This window comes from Haliaeetus albicilla, chromosome 4, assembly GCF_947461875.1.
Source record: "Haliaeetus albicilla chromosome 4, bHalAlb1.1, whole genome shotgun sequence".
NCBI lineage: Eukaryota > Metazoa > Chordata > Aves > Accipitriformes > Accipitridae > Haliaeetus > Haliaeetus albicilla.
Genome location: NC_091486.1, coordinates 43,678,027 through 43,705,561, shown reverse-complemented (window position 1 = coordinate 43,705,561; position 27,535 = coordinate 43,678,027). Strand labels below are relative to the sequence as shown.

The 27,535-nt window shown below is 42.5% G+C and overlaps 1 protein-coding gene across 8 annotated transcripts in view; it reads left to right on the top strand.

The window, feature by feature from the left end:
* Positions 1 to 27,535, top strand: part of HDAC4 (histone deacetylase 4) — a 264,837-nt gene that overhangs the window by 79,725 nt on the left and 157,577 nt on the right. For 7 of the 8 annotated variants that reach the window (XM_069782187.1, XM_069782191.1, XM_069782190.1 and 4 more), the window contains exon 3: positions 22,337 to 22,408. In XM_069782187.1, coding sequence (XP_069638288.1) covers positions 22,337 to 22,408 — 72 coding nt within the window. Of the gene's footprint in view, positions 1 to 10,888; positions 11,069 to 22,336; positions 22,409 to 27,535 lie in introns of those variants that run through there. The other variant, XM_069782193.1, reaches the window with a different exon arrangement.

The following is a 27,535-nucleotide window of genomic DNA, read 5'->3' as shown; positions in this document are numbered from 1 at the left end:
CTCAGGGTTCCCACAGCCTGGGAACACACTGTAACTCAGTGTGATACTGAGGCAGCTGGATGGAAGGTATCTATATAAATTAAGTACACCATGAAAATAAATATGAAATTGGCAGCACCAAGGAAAAGGAGAATTGTGAGGCTGGATACATGGTGGGATGCTTTTAGACCTAAGTGCCTGGCTTTTCTTCACTTGGAAATACAATTGCTGGTCTGCCTTTTTTTTTTTTTTTTTTCTTTCTGCTGCATTCTTCATTTGGAGCATTGTTTGTGCTACCCTTGAACATTTACTGCCGAAGCATCTTCTCTTCGTGTGGGCAGCTGTGGAAGTCTGTTTTCCATCTTTCAGAAGATTCCAGCTAGTTAGGTTGCTTTTGTCATTCAATTTTCTCTTGTTTACGAGGGCATTAGGAAGCTGGAATACAAGCAGCATGTGTTTTGCCCTAGGAAACATCAGTAGTCCAGTCACCATTCCAGAAATTCCTCTCGGTTCATTTTTCTCTGTAACAGAGCTCAAAAAGATTCTGAATGCTGTAAATGTAAATCTGAAAAGGTCAAACCTCATGTATGCCAGAGACAGGAGTACAGGATGACAACGATGCAGGGGCACAGATGAATTTTAAACCATGGCTTGAGAACAGTATGTTCAGAGAAAACTGTCAAAGTACATGCCTTGGGTATTGAGGAGGAGTTTGAGGTAAAGCAGCAAGGATTTCTCTTGCATTACTTGGTGACTTCTTAGCATATAGCAGAGAGGGATCAAACCACAAGATTTATGGCTAGGAAAAAGGGTAAGAATTGCATAAACTGGGGTTGTTCGTTGCTTCCACTTGCTTTGCTTGCGGCACCCCAGTGGCAGAGGAGTGCCTGGGGAATCAGCACAGCAAGGGGTTTTCCCGTTGGCCAGAGTCGCCTTGAGTATGGGCTGATGCAGAGCTTGCAGCTGAGACTTGTTTCTGTTCTGTTCACGAGTGAGCTTGCTGGTTTTGTGCTGAAAGCCTGTCCAAAGGCTTCAGTTTGGATGAAGTCCTTCTTGTATAGCACTTCAATAATGGTGGGATTGGCTTTGCCTTGATGCATTTCCAATTCAAGAAGTGAAAAACGGTACATAGTGCTGGGGGAATCTTATCTAGAGTAACAGAATTGACAAATGTCAAGTGTTTTCAGCTGCTCCTTTGCACGTGGTGTACAAAGGATGAACAATTCTTGCTGGCTGGGTATTTGGCGTATTGAAAAGTGGGCCAGAATTGATTTTTCAGGGAGGGCATGGTTTGGCACTGCTGGTTTGACGAGGCTGTCGCTGCAGCACTGCCTCTGGATGCTGTTGAGCCAGCAAAAGGCAGCACAGCAGTGTGTGAGATGAACTGGGCTGGCTTCTCTGCCACTGGCTGGAGGAAAGGAAAACAAAAATAGCTGTTGGTGTAAAACCTTGGAAGATGCAGCCAAAGCTGATGGAGGCATTTGTCATTTAGCAAAGTATGAAATAATGGCTTTTTTTGTTTTGAATAACATACAGGTAGGCTAATATATTCGGGATAATAATGTGCACTACTTCTAGGAAATGAGAAACTGAGAAAATGAATGTTTTCTTGGTGGTGAATGTCTTGGAGCATGGGAAATGCCGGCAGACTCCTCATCCCTGTTGGCACCAGTGCTGCTTAGCCACTGCCAGCTTCGTCATCCTGAGATCCCACCTTGCTGTTAATGTCTTGAAGTGACTTGGCACTAGGAGAAAATCTTATACTTATGGTATTTACATCATTTCAGGGAATGACCTAAGCTAGAAATGAAGGGTGTAAGGTGCTGGGAAGTGCCTTTCACCGCTGTGTGCCATGACTACCAGGAGCTGGCTAGTGCCTCTCCAGACCATGGACTGAGTGGGTTGCGTGCGGTGGTTCTTCAGCTGGGCAGAGGGATGGGTGTGCTTCCTGAATGCAATGGGAGAGCAAGCCCCAGTGCCCCTGCCTCAGCTTCATTTCATACATGGTCTGTTTTAGGGCTGTTCATCTGTATTTGGTGCCCACCTTGGGCTTTTGTTCTGCAGACGGTGCAGTGCGCAAAATTAACATTGCTGTTATGGTGCAGGGAGAGGTGATTCCTATGGGTCACCAGTAAGCAGGGAAGGCAGTTTTGTAGTGGGAAACCAGGAACCCACCATCTAAGGAAACTGTCAATGTACAGTCACTCTCTCCAACCCTGAAAGAGGGGAGGATAAAGCTTACAGAAAGGCATTTCCAGCTGGAAATGCCAGGTCCTCTTCATACCATTTTTAATTTTTCTCACCATTTTTTTGGTGTATGGTGCATTTACTGAACATGCTGTTACTTGCTGTTCCTGTAAACTAATGGAATATATTATTGTATTAGGACAATAATTGTATACCTATACATGCATATCATCAATACATATACAAGCATTTATATAAATGTGTTAATTGATGTGATAACATTGTCTTCTATATAGTAAGCCTTCTATTTTATGATCTTCAACATATATAATATGGATTTGGAAAGGCATTATGAAGGAAAAAGCATTACTTTTAAATTTATTTATTGAGAGAGAGAGTTCAAGGCCTGTTATGCATTAAACAAAAATATTCTTTAAAGATGTTAGCTCCTAACTCCAGGCAGCATATGTCTCCTCTCCAGAGAGTGCTACTTGTGAAAGCAGCATCGCTTGTGAGGGAGAGAATCACTGACTTGAAAAAGACTGGGTTATTTTGTCCAATCTGCTGTAGTTCAGAGCCTTTTCATCTTTGTGGCTATTTAGCAGAGCCAGAAGCGTAACCCAGAGACTCATATCTGTGTTTTCTGCTGGGGAAAAAAAAAAAATCTCACCCAGCAGCATGGGAGAGGAGTGCTCAGACTTAGCATGGACATTTCTGGTTGCACCAGTGTGGAGTTTCTGGATGCTTTTTCTAGCATCTCCCAATTAATAATTTGATGATTTCAAGCTGCCATCTTCCTACGCGCTTCCTGCCTGCCCTGAGAAGTCTTGAATCTGTTTTGTGGCTTTCCTAAATGTATGTGTAGAATTGCTCTCTGGCCATTTCAACGTCCGTAGGGCTTTGGCGCAGCTTCCAAGCAGATCAGAGCAGTAGGATGGCCCATTCCACACAGTGCCATGTCCACGAGATCAGCAGCAAAGGCACCAGACTCCCACATTGTTGGGAATAGGTGTTGCATCGGCACATCCACCTTGCTCTTCGAAAATTTCTTTCACAGTAGTATGAGATGTTAGTTTTGATTTGCCCACTCCCCCGTTTGCTGGTAATCTTTTTTTAATGTCTTTCCTCTTCCATGGGAAGGAAGGACCCCTCCACTGGGAGAAGCTTTAATGGACTTCTGATGGCTTTCTGGGAGGTGCTACTTGGCTTTCTGTTGGGACAGACAGAAAGCTGTGGGAGGCTTGACTTTAAGCTGAGAAATGGGAGATAAATAACTTCAGGTTAAAAAAACCCAAACAAAACAACCAACAACAAAACAAAACCTGAAATCCTTTTTTTTCTGATTACTTCTAGGTAAATGGTACCTTAAGGAGTATCTTAAGCAGTAAAAACAAGTTTCTTAATTTACACTTTTCTAGTTGTAGTCATCAAACAAAAAACAGTATAATAAAACAGGAGTGACTTAGAAAAAAGCCTTGATTTTTTCGGACATTTTTTGATTACTAAGAATGATGACACTTCTTGGCATTGCTGTTTTTACAAGTTGGCTTATTGTGTTGCTTGCAAATCTCAGTCTTTGTTTTATTTAGCTGTGGTTTTTAATTTCCTGCTTGTGGTGGGATACGTGTTTGTCAAATGCTCTATAGCTAGGACTGTGTGGCTTGCCTTTCCGCTTGCAGTTATTGGGTTACTGTGGCGTTTGCCTCACAGTTGGGTGTGCAAGCTGGCAGCACGTGGCTGTATTCAGCATAACCTGCAGCAGCAGCTCCTGTCAACTCATGTGCGACTTAAAGTCTGATGTTTTCAGTGGTCATACATCAGTGTTTAGTTTTGCTTGAACTTGGGAGGAAGCTTTTAAATAAAAACTGTGTTCTTGCTAATGTCTTACCCTCGTTGGGTTAATTCAGTTGTGAAACTACTGTATTAATTTCATTTTTGGAATGGGATTTTTTTTTTTTTTTGAGGGAAGGAGAAGATCATTGGGAAGACCCTTAGGGCAATTTAAGAAGTCTTCTGATGGCATATGGGCTGTTGGGACACTGCAGCTGGTATCTTAGACTTTAATGAGCTGAGAATGGGGACTTCACTGTTGGTGCAACACATTTTTGGTTGCATGATGTTTTTGTGGTTCACAGTATGTTGCTTGCAGTTCATCTGCTAAGTTTCCCTGCTTGTGAAGGTGAAACCTGGTGACTGCATTGGAGCAAGCTGAGCAGTGCCTTTGGTTGGGAGGGGGATCAGATGTTAAAGCGTGCAGCAAACCTTCTACCTGCTGTAGTATTTGGAGACCTCTACAGAACTTTTTTTTTAGAACATTTTTTTCTTTTGTAACACACGCAAAATATTTCATCATGCAGTCATCTGATTCTGCATTCAGAGAAATCCTCACGGATTTCAGACCTCACCTAGGTGTTAAAACTCCTGAGATTTCTTATTATGCATTAACACTGTCTCCGGACAGACCTTGTGCGCTGCACACATCCAGGTGGCCGCGACATTTACGCAAGTGCAGTCTGTGGGTTGGTTTGACACTTTTTAGTCCCCTGTGAGACTGCACGTTGCAGGTAAAAGCTTACATGCTCAAAAGGAATGGACGAGTACTACTCCTTAGTGTGCTTTTTCATTTCTGTTGTCCTATGTGTCATGGAAACTTCGGAACAGAATAGAGTTGTGAATTTATTTTGGTGCATTTTGCTGTTAAACTTAACATGCCTTTTTGTTGTTTGAAGCTGTTCAGCACTGTCAGTCAGGTGAGTCTAAGTATCTCGCAAGTTGTTTGGGGTGAAAGGAGTCTGTACCGGTCGGGTAAGGAGTAGACTGGTGTGTAATTTTATCAAAGCAGCCTGGCACAGCAGGTGGGCATTTTGGCTGCGTGCAGCCACTGAGCAACATTAACCTTAAGTAAAAGGGAGAGAGGATGGCAGATGATATTTTTTTGCACCCCCCTGGTACTGAGGGCCTGGCGTTATTTTGAACATACGCAAGTCCAGCGTTTTGGGTTGGCCCCATGGTAACATGGGCTTGCTTCTGCTTGGCTTGGAAATGGCAGTTGCTCCTCAACAGACCAGAGACTAGAAATTTCTGTTTCAAAATGTGCTATTCTCATGTTACTGTGTTTAATGCAATTTAAAATGCTTTTACTGTATCAAATCTATATTACTAATATTATCTAATATTACTATATTAGTCATGGAAAAATGATCGATTGTGGTAAAGTGATGAGAAAAAAACATGACGTATTACATGAGCATTTCAGCTTGTGTTGACCTCCTATTTTGCAACAGAACAGGAAAAAAAGAACTTTTGAGTGCGAGGGAGAAGTTGTTGATTGTACCTTTTTCATGGTGTTGGCAAGGTTTTCCTCTGCCAGTTTTCCATTGCTTTCCATCGTCAGGGTGAATCAAAGCAGGCGCTGAGGTTAGGTGTTGGGAGCCGTCTTCTGGGTGAGTCACGGTCTCTCTCCCCAAGGTGCATGCTGAAGCTGGTTTCTGTGAGCAGTCTCACTTTCATGAGAATAATACTTTTACTTTCATCAACAACAGGGACTACTAGCAAAGTGTAAACCAGCCTGGGTTTCTCCTAGACATGAAAAGATATCCAGGGGAGTCTAAGGTTTGAGAAATGCAGCAGTTTGGAGGCTGAGGATAAAGATTTTGCACTATTTGAAATGCACACATTTTATCCAAAAGGAAACTTGTGTACCAGCGTCTTGGGTCTCACAGATGTGAGTTTGGTGAAATGCCTGATCTGAGTGGAGTGTAAGAGACTTTCCTTGCGAAAAACATGGAGAGTGGAAGGAATTGCTGCAGTGGAAGAGCCTGAGTTTGGCAGAAAGACAGAGCTGGAAGCATGCACTATGAAGCCCACGTAACCTCATGGATGAAAATAAAAGGCGCCTAGAGCATAACGTAGAGGAACACATGGCAGCATGCTGCTTGTGGCATCCGACAAAACATCTCTTTGTGCTTCTGAGGTCTTGTGCCTTTTCAGCTGGCCAACAGTGTAGCTCTGCTTTCCCTTCCCATCAAGGTTTCTTTCTTTGAGTAATTCCTAGCACCTTCTCTGATGTCCAGCTATACAGCCAGCAGTTAAAATAGTGCATCCTGTTATGAGGAAAAAAATCTGGAAGCAAGCTGGAGAACCTTTATTCAAAGGGAGCCTGCCTTTGGGGTTGGTTATCAAGCTGGGGGAGCAACCTGGGCTTGCGGTATGAACCGTGTTCAACAAGAAGGTCAGGTACTCCGGAGCTTTCTTGGCCTTCAGTGGTTGTGAGGTGGTACAAGTTGCACTTTTCCTGTTGGCAAGTAAGGTTTTCAGAGAACACCTGAGTGATGATACTTGTGTTCCTTACCTGCTGGAGGACCTTGCTCTGAGTTAATGGCATGAGGCTGGAAATGACTGCCAAATGTGTGTGCTTGTGATTAAGGCAATAAAAGGAAACATTAAATACTTTCTTGGAACAGAAGGTCTGCGTGTTGAAATCTGCCTAAAACCAAAACAAGACCCTCCATGATCCTGGAAGGATCTGCCGCAGCACCAGTGTGAGCTAGGGAGAGCCAGCTGGGAAGAGCTCCTTTATAAACTCCATTGATGGACCGCTACCAAAATTCAATCACAAGCAGTTTAAAAAGTACAGTAACGCCTTTGGGATTTCTGCCTTTCTGACAAGAAGTGAAAGGTCTGTTCTCGCTGTCAGTGTTATCACGACAGCGTGAGAAGTCCCTTGCCATCCTCTTGTGCAGGTGTGGACAGATACACCTTTACCTGTCTAACTGGCTTTTGTGGTCTCCATCCAGTGCTCTCTGTACAAAGTGTGTGTTGTCTTTATGGCTCTAATATAAAGCTAGTAATTTCCACAGAAATACTTAGTTTGAGTATTTTAAAATAAAAAAGAGTCTTTTGAGGAATGGCTCCTCATCCTTACCTTTAGTTAAAAATAAGCTTTCATCTTTGGCACTTTTGGGGGGGTGGTTTATTTTGAGAGTGAAGAGCCAGCTTTGAAGTTTGGAGTATGGTCACACTGGGCACAGCTGTTTTGAATTGCATACATTGTTTTAATTGCTGTTTATTCGTGTACTTCCAGGATCGTTTCAGAGTTTAACTGATGATTTTGATTAAACAGTTGCCCTTTGCTGGGCACTGTCTCTGTTGGCTGTTTTGTCTTAAACACCCTGAATTTGCGCTTTGGGAAAGGATTTTGACCTCTGGATGTTGGTAATTTTTGGGGTGCCGCATGGCAGCTTCACCCAAAGCAGCACCATGAATTCCGTACTTAAAACCCTGGAGATCGGTGCTTTTTCTTGCATATGGACTGTCCCTTCACATGCTGATGGTATCTCAGCTCTTCCTTGCTGGACTGTTTCTGGTAGCAACTACTTTGTCTTGATGGTCTATTACATGACTGCACGGAATTAACTGTCTGAACTTTGTACACCAGTTTCTTAAATTTTCATGTGTACCTACTTGAAATGAGCAAAGCAAAGAATCAAAACTTGTCTTTTTCCCTTTTTGAGAGAGAGGATGGCATTTGAAAAATGTGATTGCTGTCTTCAATGGGCTTCAGGTGAGCTGCAGTTTAGACTGCTAGTAAGCATGGTGAGCTTGTCTCTGATCCTTAAAATGTTTGACCAAAAGGATTTTTCACTGGTGAGCAACAGTGAACAGATTTTATACTGTTACAGTAACAGGCTTGGATGTGGAGAAGATACCACACGTGAGGATGAGTTTCTTGGGAAGGTAGAGCTGCAGCGGCTGTGCAGGTACCCAAGGAAGATGCGTGCGGGTGGGTGAGTCGACAGACCGGCCAGCCCTCCATCTGACTGCTGGCTTTTACCCCAGTATAGCGGTATGACCTGAAATGAGTCCCTGCCTGCTGTAATGCAAATATATATTTAAATACAAGTTCTTAGGATGAAGTACTTGACCTGGTGGAAAAAACAGGTAACAGGTAGAAGGAAGCAAGGCATTTGCTTTCAGACCCAATTGAGCTGGCCCTGGCACTGGGTAGGTGGGGAACAGGCTGATCTCACTCAGGATGGGTTAACTGTAAATTCTACCAGTCTCATGGGTGTATGTGAAAATGGAGGGACCTGGGTTTAAACAAACCGCACTGTCCTACATAATTCAAGCCCTGGGGGAGAGGGGAACTGGGGTTACTGTGATACATGAGGGATAAAGATGCAAGGCACCAGCACTCATGGAGTTGTTGTTGCCGAGTGTGTTGTCCTGATGCTTGTTGAATAAGGTTGGTGTGACAGCAGGGAGGTGAGAAGAGCCCTCTCAGGGTCTTGCTTAAGCTTCTGGAGTTGTAGGTCTCCAATAAGCTGTGTGTAAAGCAGACATGTCCAGTCCAGCTTCTGTGACAGTGCTGTTTGTTTTTTGCCTTTGCAAGCTTTTGCAGATCTCTGAAGGATTTTTTCACTTGTGTGGGGTTTTTCCCCAGTATTTTAGCTCTTGTTTTGTAGAAGAAAGGCTTGATGGAGCATTCTGAAAGGTTGAAACTTGAAGCCTTGCACTCTGACAGCCATCTGGGACCCAGCAGCTCCATCAAACCCAAGTCATGCTCTGTTTGCTGACGGTCCTGTTTCCATGTCTCTCTATTTATTTTCCTCAACAAAAATTTCTCCCTTTTTTCCTCTGCTCTTTCCAATTCTGCCATCCACTTAAGAAGCTGCAGCTTGTAAGGCGAGAAGGCATCTGCTTAGCAGTGAAATTGTAGATGGTTCCTGTTGCCAGCAGTGTCCAGGGAGGGGTCCAAGCATCAGTTTCCTTTGCCTCTTTTCTCCCTGCCCTCTGCTTCATCCAGGAATTTTCCTCAGATTAGCCTCCTTTCTGAAAGAATTAATGTAATGGGCTGATGTGTAATTATTATCACTTCCCTTTTCTGCTGTGGAAAGGATCAGAACTCTTGGACACAGCCTGCCTTGGAAATAGTTTCATGGATGAGTCTTATTTAGCGTGTGTGCTAGCAAAATGCAGGGGTAAGGAAGGAAACCCATGCCGTTTAGGTCATATAACATACAGTTGCTTCCCTCTTTAACAAGGCAAGCCTTTTCTCTGCTTGGTATCTCATTAGCTTGAACATAGTGTTCTGTGTGGCCAGGAGCTGGAATCTTACTTGAAGCTGTAGAAGAGCCAGGCTATCTTTCAGCTGGATTTCTTCCTGACAGTTTATTCAGCTGGAGAGAAAGGAAAATTAAGCAGGTTATTGAACCTTCTCTCCTGCCTTTAAAATGTGCTTCGTAGGTCTCCTTCTGCTGACAATTGCAGATAATTTCAAGGTTTTTTTTTTCTTTCCTCTCTTCATTTTTGTATCGCCAATCACCAGTTTTTAAAACCTACTGAAATATTAGTTTTGATTAAAGTGGCATTATATCTGTGTATTTGTAGCTATCAAATGTGAATTCATGTGTTCTGAATAGCCCGTGATTGTGAAATGGCCAGATGCCAGCAGCACCTCTCCGGCTGAATGCCAAGGGAGTCCTGTGGAGTTTGCTTTTTTTTTAGTGCTGAAGTTCATGGGATCTGTCTCAGCAAATTAAGCACCTCACATTGATAATACTGGTCTCCTGTAGAAATATTTATCTCTGATTGTGGAATACTGGCTTTACCCCATTCACGTACCATGAAGGATGGAAAGTTTTTTTCACTTTTGATAAAAGGCTACATTAAAACTTTAAAAAAAAACCACGAAACAACCACCATGCAGTTAGCAGGGAGCAGGAATATTTTGAAGAATGGCCCTTGAAAGAGACTGTTGGCTGAACATAATATTCCAGAGTTAAGTTTAATGCTTGGACTATGCTAATTTCTTGAGGACAGTCACCTTTTCAGATGGATAGCACCCTGCAGATGGTGGCAGATTGTACCCTCCTCCACTCTTGCCAGGAACGTGTGCTCACTGACAGAATAAAAGCAGTAAGGATGAAGCTATCCATAAGAGTTGATGAATCCCTTGCCTTTAAAATTGTAGTGTTTTGTGCCAGGGAAAATATCTATGAATATATTTATAGTAATAAACAGCGTAGTCTCGGTTCCTTCATTGCAAGTGGGGAAATTGCTGTTCCACCACGTCTGTGAAAGTGGAATCTACTTTTAGATGCTTTGAAACGGTAGTCTCTTTTTTTCTCTGGGATTTAAAAATATCTGAAGTCCAAATTTTAAAAATCTGTACATTAATTGACTTGAAGATATTATATACAGACTATCTAAAGCTGGTAGATAATGGCTGGTACTATATCAGGAACAGGTAGACTGGGACAATTTTCCTGCTGCCTGGTGTTAATAGTCATTGACTTTCTATCAGATGGGGCTGAGACAACAGGGAAGTGCTGTGCAAAGTACCAGGTTGGTTCTGCGTGTAGTGTCTCATCTGAGATGGATTTAACATCAGGACGTAGCGGGATCCTGCAGACCCCACCATAAGTCTCCCAGCACTCTGGGGAGACAGGGACACAATGATGTGTTTTATTCCCCATGTGGTAGAAACCCTGACCTGTCCTGTTGGGGCTCGAGGTAGCGCTAGGCAGGAGAAGGTGTTGGATGCCCACCACCGAGTACCTCCTGATGTTGGCTGCACAAGAGAGACTGTGGGAAATGACTGGGTAAGCGAAGCCTAAAATAGAGCCAGGTCTCTGACATAGTACTGTCCTGGTATGGCATGCTTAATGGTGACGGTGTGTATGAAATAAGATAGCAGTCTTTTCTGCCTGTAACTGGAGATGTAAAACTGTTGGGTATTCAGAGTGACCGGTGGCTGCGTGCAGGAGGAGATTGCCTACGGGAGGTGTTGAAGCTCTCAAATGGAGGCTGAGCCGGCTCCTACCTTAGGAGTCAGAGCGCGTTCGGGAACGGTTGAGACGCTGATGCTCAATACACCTTTGTGGTAGGCTGCATTTCCTAGGTAGGTGTTTGGCGTTGAATGGGAGCAGGTGTATTTCTTGGTGTTCCATCTTGCCTGAGTAAGACTGAGTAATCTCTCAGACTACCAAGGTGCGACAAGTGATCGAGACACAGGATACTTGTTTTGCTTCTGCTGGAAGTGCGTGCTCGAGCTTGTCCGTAATTGGACTTTGTGGTTATTTTCTCTGTACCAAATGAGCCGATTTTGAAACTTGTTACAGAAGAATAGAATGAAAACCAACATTAAATATGGATATTTTTGGCTTAAAAGGAAAAATCCACATCAAAAGTGTACTATAGATGCTATTTCTTTAATGTGGTAATTCTTTCATTTGTATTTTATTTTTTCTTCACTTAATGCTTTGTCTGTCTGCGGGACGGTGGAAAGGCTGGCTGTAGGGGGTTCTGACTTTCCTTGCCCAAAGGGGGAAGCAAGTCTACTGAAATGGGTAGCTGTTCCTTTTTGCTGTAATTATGTCAGACCACTTTCAGTGAGCTTTATCTCTTTGCTCTAATGCATAGGTTACCACAGACCTTAGATTACTTGCATTTACATGTAAATGAATATTTTATTACCATGGATTTCCAAAATGACATATCTTTCAAATTTTGTGGAGTTGAAGTCATCAGAGTCTGCTGAAGAGACTGAAGATTGTCATGTTTAGTTGGAGTTGTGTTATCCTCCCACTGCAAAGAATTAAGGAAAATAATGGCATAAGAAGTAGAACACAATGGTTTTACGATTTGGCATTTGAAAAGTAGTGTATTGTCATTTGGATATTGATCTGTAAACACCCTAAGGACCACAGCATTTCCTGTTTTAACGCATCTTAGGTATTTGGCTTCTAGGATAACTTCCTAGTAATATATTAAAGGTTGCTTTTCTAACCAAAGTGGGATCTACTGGATTTACCTTTACTAGGTTCTGGATAGGAAAGCAGTGAGAAGCTTTTGTAGACATTATACCTGAGTATCTTCTGACTCTTGTGTGAAATATTTGTGTAGATTATAATGCCAAAGAAAGCTTGAAACCCATCATAGTTCTTGCTTATGGCGTGCTGAGTGCTGTGGTCTGCTGCTGGCTTCAGTGGAACCTGCCATCTGGATCTAGGAATGTCTCTGGAGTAATCAGTATTATCAAGGGAGTGAAGGAGGCTTACAATTCCAGATATGTCAGCCTCTTGTATAACTGAGGCGGACATCAGCCTGACCTAGTTTCTACTGCATCAAAAGTAAGAAGTCAGAATTATGGCAAATTAAATATATACAAGACCATACTGATGATGTTTATGCATTATGTCACTCACTGGCAATGGAAGGTGGCTAACTTGGATATTAGATGTAGTAGTATTAATAAAAAACCCCAACCAAAACAACCCCATATAAACAGAATTGGATTAGCTTTCATCTAAATGGGTGTTTTCTTGATTATACTTGCAGGCCAAAAGCTAACATATTCAGAGCCCAACTCAAAAAAAATTTTTTTTTTTCTCTCCTCTCCTATGCTCTGTTCTGCCTGTGGAGATCTGCAGCATTTTATTTTTACCATCCACCTTTAAAGTATGAGTAAATAGTGCTTAAATACTACGTTTGTTTTTGTTGAATTCTATAAGCTGTTGTGACGCACTGGATTTTTATAGCAGTGGCAGTCGATTCCAATTGAAACCATAATTGGTATTTCGACTTGATAGCTGCTGTAAATCTCAAAAAAAGGGAAGAGAAGGATGCTCTCATTTTGTTAGGCTGCTTCTCTTTCGGATGCATAGTGCATCTTCCAGCTCTCTGGGCTAATTAAAATGCCATTACAGTACATGTGGTGCTACAATACAGTCTAGGGAGACTTCCAAAAATAGATTCTTGAGTGCAGACAAATTAGAGAGGAAATATGCACTGAGTATTTTCTCATAGGTTTAAAGAGAAATAATCCATTTGCTGCCTTAATTGCTTTCTTGTAAATGTTGAAGACTTTTTTTTTTGTAAATTTCAAATGAGTAGACAAATAAATAATATGTCCGTGATAATCACTATTCTCTTTACTAATATTTTAGCTTGTTACACGCTATAGCCATTAATATGCAAGTCAGGATGTTTTAGTGGACTGTGCTTAACAGTCAGGGACAGAGACTTCTACTCCTCAGCGATCCTATTTTAGCTGTCTGGTATCCCAAGGCTACAAGGTTAGTGCATGGTCTGGTTTTAGAAACAGAGCAATACAATTGACAGAACCACCCACTCACCCACCCCAAATCCTGCCAAGATGTAGCCCAGATAAATACTGTTTGCATGTTGTTCAGCAAAACAACCCCCCAACTCGTGTATAAAATGCAAGATACTTTTTATAGTGTGACTGTGGTACATATATACTGATAGTAGGGGAAAAAACTAGCTGTTCTTGGGCCTGGAAGAGGCCCATGAAATTGCCGTGGGATTACACATGTAACAGAGACAGCGCATAACTCCCTGGGCAGTGCCAGTAAGAGTGAGGAGCTCTCACTTTTCACAGCATGTACCTCCCCGTAAGCTGCTGACAGCAGCCTGATGGCAAGGGACGAGCCTTGCGCTGGCTTGCAGACCACTGTGCAGCCTTAATCAGAGGGAACGAGCTGAGGGAAGGGGAAGGCATGAAGAACAACAGCTCCTGGTGGTGATAGCAAGTGCCATGCAGGATCAGCTCTGTGGAGTACAGCAGATTATGCTGATGGTGTTGCGTAGAGGCCGTGTGGGGTTGTTTTGAAGCTTGCTTTAGGACTGCGTTTAGTCCAGTCCCTCGGATACATGTCCCATTAGTGGCTGGAGTGTGTTAGGCTGTGTGTTTTGGGTTGAGTTTGAGGTGTATCCCCCCCCCCCCCCCAAAAAAATGCAGTCTGTGTGCTCAGACTGCTCCATGATGCAACCAGAAATATGGGATGTGGAAAAGTATGGGAAGCAGGGCAGCCAGGGACTTGCTCCAAGAGCCCGCTCCAGATCCAAAGTGAAAGCTGATCCTGCCAATGCTCCTCTTTCAACGTAACCCGTGGTCAAGCATGCACTAGCTCATCTCTTGAGTGAAGACAACTGTGAGCCTGGTTCTCTCTTCGAGCCTTTTTACGAAGTGCAGTATTGCTGTGTTTAAGTGTCTTTCAGTTGTATTGTGAAGCAGATGGGAAGGTGGCATGGTTGGAGAGAAGGGGAATGGATCTTTCTTTTCTTTGTGAGACAAGTTCACAATTGTTTTACTAGAAAGCAGTGAGGAGAACAAAGTAATTGTTTGCTTGATGACAACTACAAATTCAGGAGTCATTGATCCAGAAACATCCCCTTTCTTTCTGTCCTTAGTGAAAGCTTTATTTTAAATGTGGATGCACGCTCTTGAAAGGATGTGGTTGGGATAGTGTCTCAGATGCCAACTGATGGCTATTTATCCTGGGCTTACTGTCAGCTGCCTTGTTTTGCCTGAGGCTTTTTATCGATTGGGCACTGAGAAATTACAGCTTCTTTCTATTTTGACTTGGAAGGCGTGGGGGGCAAGCTTCTGACCTGTATCTTCCTGGGATAAAAATAGCCAAAATAATCTGGTAACTGCCTTGTGAGTGGTTTGCAAAGAAACGATTATCAGATTCATCACCAGTCACTTGGACTATTGCAGATGTCTTATTGGGATGCGTTATTGCTCAACAGTTTTCCTCTGCACTCCTTTTTCTTATCTAGGAACTGGAAATATGCAAACAAAAAGCTCTAGTTTCTACTGTATTACTGAGAACGGTAGAGTCCATCAGAGGTATTGCAATTTGTGTGCCAAGCCCACCCCAAAAACGGCTTGGAAAAGAACCTGAAGCTGTGAATGGCAAGTGGCAGTAGCTGCCTTGTGTGGAGGATGTGGACTGGCAGGTCAATGGCAAGGTCTCAGGATTTAGCACTTGTTGCTTACAGGGGGTGTAATTCCCTGCCTTCTCAGAAGTAACCGATTGCTGCTATGTAGTGAAGTGTTGTCCAGAAAGTATGTAGCTAAAGACAACCAGAAATGTATTTGGTCGAGAGGTCTCAAACTCCCTGCATTAGCAGATAATTGCTCATCCTGAAAAAGTCTCAGGGCCACTGTATAATCTTTCTTCAGCTGAGAACAGGCTGACGTTGGAAAAACTACCAAGTTCTGCAGACCTTCTATCTCATTTTTTAAAATCTTTTCTCAGAGGTTTCTCCTTGATTGCCTACAATTCATCTTCTGGTGTTGAATCTGAAACCAAGGGCAGCGCTTTGGCCACAGAGGCTGTCATGTCCCTGAGTAATGACCTCCCCTGCCTTGCATATGCACCTGCTAATGCATCCTGGAATGAACTGATGTCTTCTGCATCATTGCCAAATGGTGGATGCTCAGTTTTGTAAAGTCCTTTGGCTTTTCTTTGTTGTATCCTTGCTTTGCCAGGTATTTCTCATTAGTAGTTGTACACTTGACTATTAGTAATAATATCATCATCATCAACGTGGTAGGGTTTTACTCATTTGTCACTGAACCTTGCATCCATCCATTTTCCAACTTGTCGTTGAATTTTGCATCTCGTGCTCCAAATGGGGATCTCTGGTGTAAGGGAAAACCTGAGTTTTAAATGCAACTTTACTGCTTTTACCAGTAAATTGTGAACTACCGCAATACACTGGATATAACAGATCCAGAAGTAGATGGTGACTGATGGGCTTTTTAAACCAGGTGTGTACTTGGTTTAGGGCAATTCATGCAGACCTGATTTTCTTACTGACGTGCCCCATGTAGCCTCTCAATGTGGATTGTTGTTTTTTGTTTTGTTTTTCAGGTTTTTTTGTTTGTGTTTTTTTAGAAAACTTGAGTAAAATCAAAACTATTTTTGCCAGCTTGCCAGCCAGACATACTGACAGAGAAACAAATCATTTGCCTGCCTTCAGCTTCACCTTGATCCATCAGTCTTGCTTTTCCTGTTACCTGATTTTTTGTTCTGCCTCTTGAAATTGTCCTTTCTTTCAGGAAATGAAATCCTAGTTGCCAATGCCGATTTTCTGCACCTCTTCCTCCTGCCTTTTTCTCCTGCCTTTCTTAAAATTTTACTTCTCTTGCTCTGTAGGACTTTTCCCCTACTCTGGGTGTCCTTTAAAGATAATTGTTGGTTGTTCATCACTTTAGTCAGGGCGTTCAAGTAGGCCAGGGTGATTTGCATCAGGTTGAAAGATCTGAATACATGGAAAACTATTTAAATAACCTCTTCGTTCCCAGTTCTGCCCTGCATTTTTAAACTCATCAGAGTTAATTATGGTAAGACTGCTTACAGTTTTCTGTAAGAGCTCACTGAATGCTTCAACCTTCTGGTTTTGTTCTTTTTTTTTTTTTTTTAAAGTAATAAAGCTGTACTTCCCTGTCCTCCTCTGCTTTGGTTTTGCCTTGGATGTTGTTGTTCGTTTTGCTGCTTCATCTTTTCTAAGTGTTTTTATCCGTGCATGTTTCTGTCTTATTCTGGAGCGTTCTGTAGCCATCTTGTCTTTGTTTTTCTATTTTCAACATGTTTAAATCCTGCAAACCCAGCTACTTCCAAACCTGTCCTGGCTATATTTTTAAAGTAACTTAAACAACTCTTTGGAACAAATGAAGATAAAAATAAAGTGTTCAAGTTCCCATCAATGAATAATGGCTTCATCTTATTAATTAATGAGTAGAAATACCCATCTGGAAATTAAGCTACACTAAATGTTCTCTAGCTCAAGCCATAAATCAGACAGGCTGGTGTCTGCCTCCTTCCAGGCTTGATGGACGGTGCAGTTTGTCTTTCCCTTGCGAGCATCTTGGACTGGACAGTCTGCAGCCATCATTTCATTGCCGGCTGCCATCAGCCCAGGGATTAATCTGCCCAGTTCAGCCTCCCTGGTACAGCTGGGACAGCTCACCCCTGTGCTTTTCTGATATTTTTGGTGAAATCTTTAGATTGATTCATACAGAACCGATTCAAGAGGACATTTTCTTGACAATTATTTTTAGTAGCTTAGGAAAAATTTGGCTAATAGAGAGCTTGAAAATACTTTGTAGGTAATCTGGTTTGTCTCAGTACTATTCAAAGCAGGGTTTGTGGCTTATAAAAGAGTCAAATCGTGATTGCAAGATTTGACCTCTTTGCACTTTCTTTACTTGTCCATGGCAGTAAGACAAGCTGCTTCCCTTCCCTGTCTGCTTTTTGGGAACTACAGAAGCACCCCTGTGATCTCTTCTAGGCAGTAACAGTGATAAAACTATACAGCGGTGTGTGGCACAGATAATTTTAGTGTCTTCTGTGTTTTTGATTTAGTTTTGTAATTGCCAAAGCTTTCTCTGTAAATACGTGGTAAAGCGTGGAGGGAATTGGAGCTGAATACTTTGTAAAGGTAGGAGGTGGGGGTTAAACTTTTTTGTAATGGAAACTGATGGTATTCTTTTTGGCACTTGCAGACCCAGACAACTCTTCATCTTAGTGCTTTCTAAGCGTTGGCTTAAACCATTGTGCTTTTCCCTTGTCACACAAAGGTCAATTATACATCAATTGATTTAGGAGAGAGTCTCCAGTAACAGTGGTAAGAAACCACAGTGCAGCAGTAGCAGAAAACACGCTTTTCTTGAGGCTTAGTCCCCCAGGTGACCAGTTTATCTTCAGGGTGATGGTGCAACAGGATCTGTGAAGCAATGTGGTTGAATATGCAAAACATAGGGATTTTTTTTCTCTTTTAAAGTTATATATAGAGCAAATAATCACAGCCTAGGACTCCAAACCCCTCCATCTTTCATTGGCCAGATCTCAGGATTTTTTTAACAGATAATTCTTTAAAAGTTTGTCATAGGTTTAGCTTATCTGTTTGAGAGAAGGAGTCAACCAAAGCAAGAGCTTTTGTGGGCAGCACTATTGCTGAGCCGGGAGGAATCCTGGTATATTGGGTGCATGGGTTTTAGTACTTGATCAAAATTTGGTGTAGTGCAGTTAGGATTTTAAAGCCTTCCTTCAGACTGGTCTAAGGGACTCTTCTTCTCCTTTCAGAAGGCTTAAGGTTTTTGGTTGCTTTAGTTTGGTTTTTTTTGGTCAGTATTGTGTTGGCACTAGACAATGATGCTTCATAAATGCAGTGGAATTTTACATTTCCTAATAAACTGATCGCCTAGGCTCTTGAAATTAAATTACTTCTTTGCTTCTTGTAGCATCTTTAGCTCGTTTTAGGAAGCTGAGGAGAGGACAAGAATGTTTAACTGCTTCAAGAGGCTAACTTTGTGTTCTGGGATTTTTTAGCTTTGTTTTTGGGCTCCAAAAGCCAAGCTAACTCTGCATGTGTGGCAAAGTTTTGAGTCCAAGGCGCTCAGCTTTTTGTTGAGTGAAGCTCATTGATGGTATGAAACATCACAGCTTTGAGTAGCACTGTGCAACCACCACAATCCAGAGCAAAAGAATTTTTTGCATCCCGAGTAGCTGACCCGATGTAGGACTGCACTGATTTGGGGGAATCGCCTGCAGTATCCTGACAGTAAGTGGTATCTGAAACCAGATTTACTCTAGCCACCTCCACAAATGCAGGAAGAGTCTGAGTTTTTGGCTTTGGCATACGGCTGTTGGGATGCTGCTGGGAAAAGGACACCACTTGAGTTCCACCTTGGAGAGTCTGGTTGCAGAACATAGGCTTCTCTTAAATATGTGCTGTTTCTGCAGTGGGGCATAGTAGCTGTATAAAATGAGCTTGAAACCTCTCCGAGGTTCTGACTTTTTCATTGCTGTTCATGTTTTGTAGTAACAGAGAAGGTGTCTGTATGGGGAGCAACAGAGCAGAACGTGTGTTTGCAGCTACTTCAATTAAAAAACCAAACAAAACCTACCCAAAACTCCTCTAGATGCTAGAAAGCAAGTAAATGGAATTGTCTTCAACGTTGCTTTGCTTCTCAGCATTTTATTAACTATGGAGATGCCAGGGATGCTTGTTCCCACTGCGGGGCTGCAGCCTGCAGCCACGGCATGGGGATGCCCTGGTGCTACAGCCGTGATGGTTAGGTGCCGCAACCTCTGCACAGCAACCCGTGGGCTTGCGTGTTCATTCACCCCTCCCCATCGAGATGTGGATGCGCATTTGCAGAGGGAGTGAATGCAGGTGCCCAAGGCATGGCCCGGGTCATCCGATGGGGCTGAACGGACCTGCCTGGATGTGCAAGCTCCTCTCCTGCAGCCAGAAGATGACGCACCTTGTGGTACCCACCTGCAAGTTGCATGAGATAGGAGGACACAGGGCTGGGAAAGAAGGTGGTAGGTTACTGGTAGCAAGTAGGGTGAAGTGATTATGATCTGGACGTATCTACCCAAAGGGTTTTCAGAGCAGGGGGGGAAAAACAAACAAAAAAACCCCCCAAAACCCCCAAACCCAACTTCTACAGGTAGTGTATTTGCTGTGTTGTGATTGCTGGGTGCATGTGCTTAGCGTGGTGAGTGTGAGATAGCTTGCTCTTCAAGGGGAAGGCAAGTGATGTGTCAGCTTGTGTGTTTACATCTTCCTTTAACATTTTTTTAATCTATACTAGTATCCTGGGAGAAGAGGTACCTTATACAAATATCTCCTGATAAACTGCCTCTTTTTTTTTTAATAAATAGAGATATATTTTTTTTTAATCAGTCAATACAGCAAATAGAGAACCTCAGTCTTAATGCAGTTTGGTTTCACTTCCAGTGTTTAAGGTGTCAGTGCTTTAAAAGATGTTCTTAAACGTTCTTCTGTGACTACTCTATTACTCATTTTGAAATAAAGATAGAAGAGTGTTTGTTTGTGGTTGGTTTTTTGTGGTTGTTGTTTTTTTTTTTAAATTAGTTGAAAAATGTAGGCACTTTATTTCTTAGAATTAAAAAAAGTCTTAAAAATCCCCACTAACCAACAATTTTGCCAGTGATCTTGGATGTACTGGTAAGACTGAAAATTCACAACAGTGGGAGAGGAAGTCCACGGTCAACAAAATAAAAAGCCTGTATCAGTTTGGTTGGCTTTGAGGTGGGTTACCTGCTTCATGCTGGTGCCCTTCCGTGGTGTCTGGCCAGCCAGGTGAGCCTGCCGAAATAGCTGGTGCTACGGACTTGCGCTAGAAATAGATGGGCTCTTGTCAGTTGTTCTCTGCCAGCAGCTTTGTACTGCTGGAAGTGCGAGTTTAATATGTCACTTGTTCAAAACTGCTGGATGTAGCATGAGAAAAGGCACCTTTGCTCCAACAGCCTCACTGCAAATGGGTGTGTTTGTCAAAATTGACCCGGATTTGTGTCTCAGAGCACCTCAGCTGCTGGTACGGGGCTCTGTTTTGTAGATGAGTCCTTCTCTGAAGGTGCATCTTCATCTGAAATAGTGGAGAAGCTGAAAATACTCCCCAGGAAGCTGTGGGGGCTCCTGGGACTGTTCTTGCCTGTCCCTGCTGCACGCTCCCCTTTCCCCATGCTCTCTCCGGCCGAGCCGTAGTGTGTGCCGGAGCGGGTACGTGTGCCGTGCTGGCTGGCCGCTGGGGCGGCTGCTGCTTCGTTGCTAGGAGAGCCCAGCAGAGTGATTTTCTTTTTTTTTTTTTTTTTTTTTTTTTCCTTTAAGCCGCTGGCAGGCTGAACAGATGAATTTTGGGAGCTGCTTGTGGTGCCTGGGCGATGCTGGCATGTTCAGCACAAAAACACAGAGAAGGTTTCAGCAGCAAGTAGAGATGCAGTTCACCAATGAATTAAAAAAATTACTAATGAGGGCTGAGATAGCAAGTGCCTGTCTTATAAAAAAAACAAGGCTGTAAACCCCGACATTTTAGTAACTACGGAGGATCATATTTTTTTTGCTATCCATTTAGGCTTTTTTGATCTGCAGTGACCACTGGGCTGTGAATCTGGAGAGGCTGATGGCTGAATGTTATTTAGAATAGCGATGTTTTGCTCTACCCCTTCAATCCAGTTGCCTCCTCATTTATTGCCATTTGCTGCTGCTTGTGCGGGTGAAGCTCGGCTGGCCAAGTGTCATCCCACTGACGCTGTAGGTTGGCCACTCAGGTATGGGAAGCTCAGCCACTCTCTTGGCTCTAGAAGTAACAAGGCAAAAGCCAAAAAAAAATATAATGCGAATAATCTATATTACTTGTTTGAGAAGGAGAACTCAGCATGGTTATAGTTTAATTTATTGACATATTGCCTGAAGCTGCACTGATGCTTGGGTATGATCACTGGAGGCAAACCCATGCAAGTGATGGAGAAGACGCAACTATGCTTTCTCTACAGAAACCTGGAGTGAAGAAAATAGAGAGAAGAAAAGTGTAATTTTTTTTTTAACTTTGTATGTTTTTTGATGTTGCAGTGACATCTTAACATTTTTGTAATGCTGTCCTTTGCTTTGAGTGAGAGAGATGGGGTGGCTTCTTTGATGTCTCCAGACAGGGTTTGGCTTGATGGTATCTGTGCTGCAGCACAGAGCGCAGAAAGACATTAGAGGAGACCAAGTGAGACAGAACTGGCAAAGGTAGAGATATATACAGTGGAACAAATGGGTTTGAGATAAGTTTTCTCTATTCAAGTATTCATAATCTAAGTACTGAAAAGATAATTTAGCATTTTTTGCTTCAACTTTTTTTTGGTGGGGGCAGATGGGTGACTAGAAGATCTGGTCTGGCAGTCCACAGCAGTAGGTATTGAGTTCTTCTGTTTTAACTCTACCTGAATGTAAGATACAATCTTTGAAATATTTTAAATAGAGAACTGCTTCAGCAAGATGGATTTCTGCATATCATTTACAAAGTATGTTTTTAATGCCTTTCTGAAATCCAAACTTATGCAAAATGGGGCTTGTTATGCATGTCTATGCATTTTAATCTCCTGCAGTGATTTGTCAGTTTTCCTTAACATCTTTCTGGCATATTACAGCCATTCTTCAACTTCGCTTCACAGGGCTGCGTTTCTGTCTTAACTCACTCAGTTCTCCGAGCAAGGAATGAATTGCAATTTAGTTATTGTATGGTAAGGTTTATAAGCTGATGTGCCTATTTACTTGGATTGGGATCAGTACCAGTTGTGGATTTAAAGACTGGGAAAACCTGGGTGTAATTCAGGCTGCAGTATCTTTTATGCTTTAGTGTAAGCAGTTGTTGCGCAGCTGTTCGGTTAATGTTCTTGTTTCTATTGATTTGTGCTACTTGTGTGTTTCTGTTTTACGTTGATAATTTGTTAGTAATTTTTTTTTGTTGTTTCTGCTTGGAATGTCTAAAGTAGCTCTGCTAACCAAAGAGATGATGTGACTATTTTATTTTTTATTTTTTTTCCTCTCTTTCCAGATGGGCTTTCTGGCAGAGACCAGCCAGTAGAGCTGTTGAATCCACCTAGAGTGAACCACATGCCTAGCTCCGGTAAGAAGAAACTTTTATTAAACATTGTTCCTATTCTGGGAATGCCGTAAAGTATTCTGCAGTTCTATCTTGCAAGTGGGAGAGCAAAATGCAAATGTGAAATGCTGGAACAAAGTGTGTTAGAACTTGCACACATCTACTTTCCCAGGCTGGGTGAGTGGGATTTGGGAGTGGAGAAGAGGATGGAGCACAGCAGTCTTAGGAGTCTTAAATAGCTCAGCCCTTACCCTTGGCAGGGGGCTGAGGAGAGCCTAACCTGCTTGGAGCTGCTTGTTTTTCCTTAGAAAGGAGAGGATAGCAGAACAAAGCAGCACCTTATGAGTCTTTTCACAGCCTTAAAAGGAGCACTGCGAGGCAAAGTAGGTTTTTGAGTTGCTGCTCCCATTAAGGAGAAATCTCCTTGTGTTGAAATGAGGAGCCAAACACAAGCTGATCAAAGCATATCACGCTGGGCTCAGGGCTGTTTACTTTTCTTCGCTATTCTAATGATCCTGCTACAGTATCTCTTGGGTCTTATCCTTCTGGTATGAAGCAAGCACAGCAGCCACAGTGTTCATCCTGGAGGACTGCTCCTCGTGGAGCTGAGAGGGATCTTATGGCTCATAGTTGCAGCACTTCAAGTGATGGAAACCAAAGTTTTGGTCACAATACATGAAATACTATGGAAAGCAATCTGTTGCTGTCTTTTGTGTTTTCCCCCTTCTCTCTTCCAAAAGTATTTTGTTTCCAGGTGCAAACAGATAGAGATATTTATACTAGGGATGATTTGGTATATGAAGCATTATCTACTTTCCAGGTAGAAGCTCGAGTTTTCCAAAAACCCAACTTTCCCTTCTCTGCTGCCTTCCAAAATGCCTTTAGGTCCTTTTATATTAAGGAAGAGATCTCGCAGAAGATCTAAGCGCTTCTGGTAATGCAAGTTGGAAAAATGTAAATCAAGCTTATTCAAAACAACTTCAGTAGATTGGTGGGGGTGGGGAATGGGCTGTGACCTAACCTAGATTTTTGTGGACTTAAATGCATATCTCAGGAAGGAAACTTTTAAGGAGGCAGAGCTATTGTGTTGGAAAAAAAAAGAAAGAGATCCTTGTTTACCAGGTACAAGTGTTTGGCTTTGGATTCTGAGAAACCTCTCTTCCCTCCGTGTGTTCCAAAAGTTGTTTGTCAGGTAAGGGAGGTTATATTCTTCTAACCCTAAGAGAGATTCTCATTTTAAGAATACCGTGGTAACACAGGTAAACTTAAAGGTTTTGTATCCACGTGCTAGATTGAATTTTGTGGCTCTGCACAAGAGGAGTCACAGTCCTCTTTTCTGTCAGTAGATCCATGGCCAGTATTGTGAATGTGATGGGTTTTAGTCTCTCTTTTTCTTTTCTTTTTTTAATTGATTTTGTTGTTGCTTATGTTTAATGTTTCCTTTTGAGATACTACAGGACAAAGGCTGATGCTGGTTAACACTTTGGGTTGGTGGACTTCAGTATGCTCTGACTATTTTTCCCCAGATGAAGGGAGGCTTTTTTAAGGTGTTATGGACTCATACAGGATTTATGGAATTCTTACTGTTTGGATTCCATTTTGAGTATTTTTATAGCTTACCTGTATGCCTACTGAAACAAGAAACAGCTAGCCATCACTGGGGTGCTGTGCTCATGCTAAGTGGGTGGGATGTGACATAGGCAGCAACGTCTCTGTGTCGAATGACTTCTGCCAGCATCTGAGCCGTGGGAATTCCTGTCTCATGCTGGAAAGCTCAGGCAGGTCGTGCGTGTAATGGGCGAAGGGTAGGACTGACTGGGAATGAAAATGTGACCTTATGCAAGAAGCAGCATTGGCTCTGGGCAGTGGTCACCCAGGTACTTTTCACTGAAGACCCTGTACTTATTCAGTTTCTGCTAAATTTTGGAGAAATCTTTTCAGCCTTGCAGTGTGTACACAGACTGGAAATGTCTACCTTATATGTTGATTTGCAGAACGATAGTTAAAACCTGGAAGCACAGTGTTTGGCAAAAAGTAAAAGGGAGTTTCGGCATGTTTGTAAATGCAAGCAAGTATCGTTGATCTTGGAAGTGGCTTATCGGCTGGATTTCACGTGTGGTGCCTGCCTATACCTATGTATCCTGACGGGTTTTTAAAATTACTGTTAAAAGTTGCTGTCAGCTTGACAGAGTTACCTACCTGGGCAAACCATTGTCCTGTCTGGTTTTTATCATTATTACCTTTAGGAGTTTGCTGCAGATCCTTCTGAGAGAAGAAAGGAGAAGTAATACCAAGTATTGCTCTGGAAAAACAAGTTACGTGTGGGTTTGTGGGATGTTGTTCCAAGTCTCAGGCATGGCTGAAATAATGGTGTTGAAAAACAGCTTAAGGAAAAAAGTGCTTAATTGTGTCCTGGGATATTCCATTTAAAACCTTATCCCATCCTGGTTATGGTAAAGTGACTGATTTGTAGCCCTTGTGATGAATAAACTCGAGCGGACAATGAGCCTCTATCCCCAGAACTGCATTTCTAGTTAAGATAAAGTCATTGTGGTGTACTTGTAGGAAACCAGAATGTTTCCTCTTCACCATGAACCAAGTGAAGGAGAAGTTTGATCCTTGTTAATTGTTCTTCTCTGATGTAAGGGGATGAGAAAGGGATGTACAATACCTAGGTCATAAACATGCTCTGTTCTGTGGAAGCATCTCAAGTACAAAATCAAAATGTTTAAAGCATTTTTATGAAACTGTTTTAGGAGTGAATTGGGTTGAGTAGAATGGAGTTCAGTCATTGGCAAGATGTGTTTTTAGGAAAATGATTTCTCTCTCTGCTTTTTGCATAAATTAAGGATAAATTTAAGGAGGGGAAACATTTTCTCTTTTCAAATGTGTATCGCCCAAAATTGGTGCTTCTGAATTTTAGTTGCTTGTAAAAGTAAAACAAGACAAAACCCCCACAACCCACATCTTGCACAGGAATATAATAATCTGTTTGATAATACTACTTTCTCTTTTTCTGGCTCCAGAATATTACTGCATCTTTGGCCTGGACGAGGAAGGGACGATATTGCTTTTCCTTAACTTTTACTTGCTGAATTCAGAGATCTTCAGAGCAAGGACTACACAGATTATTTTTACTTAATGTTACATGGAAAACCTCATGATGATTAAGGGGCCAAGTTTAGCAGGAGAGAAAGCTTCTCAGATACGTGGGCACAGAGGTGGCCACTGCCTGGTTTTGATGAGTGGCAGTGGATTGCTTGCAGAAAGATGAAGGAATTGTCCTGCAAGTTATCATACTGGTTTTAAGGACTTTTTGTGTTTTATAGTATTTTGCTTCTTTTTAGCAGTGAACTTAGCTGCAGTCTGCATAAGGGGACTGATTCATATGCAAGGAGGGAGGGACAGAGCTCTCTTGTCTTCTTACTTTTTCTTCCTATGCTTTTAAACCGAGCAATGCTATGCCTTTTCCACAGTGCAAAGCTGGGTGGCCAGTGTAAAAGACCTCAATTGTGTAAATATCTAGATATGTTGTACATAATCCTCTTAAAAACATCACTTGTGTACTGTTGAAACCATCCTTGAGATTTATCAAATAGATCTTCGTTAAGCATGCTTTGTAGAATGAGTTTTCTTTTTTTATAAGGCTGTGTTCACAGTACTTTGGATAACTACCTTCTCTAAGTCTTTTCAGTTTTTCTTGTTGGTATAAACTTTATAGTTGCTCATTTTGTTACAATAAGATCTTAAGCAATTCTTTAGTATTGGAAATGTGAAAACAGCTTGATAGCTGTGATACATAAGTGAAATGCTGGAATTAAGTAAGATGGAAGCTAGTCCCTTTTAAACTTAAAAGCTTTGCTTTAAGTAATAAAACTGCAGATTGGGATTAACAGTCTCAGCTGACCAGCCGTGTTTCCCCAATATGCTAGTCATGGCCTAATGTGAAGTTCTAGGGATGTCTGTGTACAGTTCAATTACTGAATTAGGAAAGAAATTCCCCTTCGCATAGCATTTCCATTGGCTTTTCAGGGATGTGTTCCCAAGGTGTGATAAAAATTGCTGTGACTGAGTGCAGCTGACAAGTAGTATGCATTGGGACGTATCCATTGCAGAATACAGATATATGGAGAGGTTGAGGAAAAGATGCTGGGCTTCTTTCTTGCCCCTAAAGTGAAGACCTCTCTCTGGCTGCTGTTGCAGATCAGATGGAAAGCTGCTGCATGCCTTCTTGAGGTTGTTCTCCATCTGTCATCTGCAAACCACTGGCAGTCTGTGAGGCCATCGTGCACGTTAGAAAAGTGATCAGTGGTGGTTTTCTGATGACTTTTTGAGGGTTGACAGTATTCTGTAAAACTGGGTTGAACAAAGCATGGAGGCTGGCCGCTGCTGAGCAGCTTCTGTAAGAGCAACAGGGGCTTGACTGGGGATGTCCTAATGATGGTGATGAGCAGGCTGCGTCTTCTACATGAGGCTGCTCAAAATGGCTCTTCTGCATGTGGCTGTGCCCCTGCGCTCCATCCAGGCCACTGCCGCTGGCCACACTGACCCTCTGCTGCTGCCTTTACCGCGATGCTGCTGCTCAGCCCTCGGGACGGCTCTTCCAGCACAGTACTGGGGCTCTTCTGGATCTGACACTGGCAAGAGCAAGGGCAGCATGGCAGGGGCAGCCAGAGGATTACGCATGAGATTTCAGCTCCCTGCTTTTTCATCTTCCTGGATCTTAATTATCCAGTCTCACTTCCACATTCATTTGAAAAAAAAATGTTGATGTATGTATGAATAAATGGTTTGCAAGAGCCTTTGGACTAATATTGTTACATGATTTTACAGGCTTTTGAAATCGGAGATTAATCCCCGTCTCTAAGAGGAAGGAGTGCGTCTAGTTGGTCTAACAGAGCTCAACACCATGCCTTTGTTAATTTATCCCTTCAAAGGAAGGGGATGCCTTCTTGCTGCACTGTGTTTTCAGATACTTGCCTGCTTTCTATAGTGTGTCTGCTTCAAAAGCTCCTTCAGAAAGGTACCAAATCAGCGTGGCATAGTGCGGCTTTGAAGCAGGTTCAGATTGCTGGCTGGTCAGCTAGGATTTGGGGAGCCCAACAGGCTCATGCCTCTGCAGACAGGAGCCCATTTGTCCTTGTTCACAGT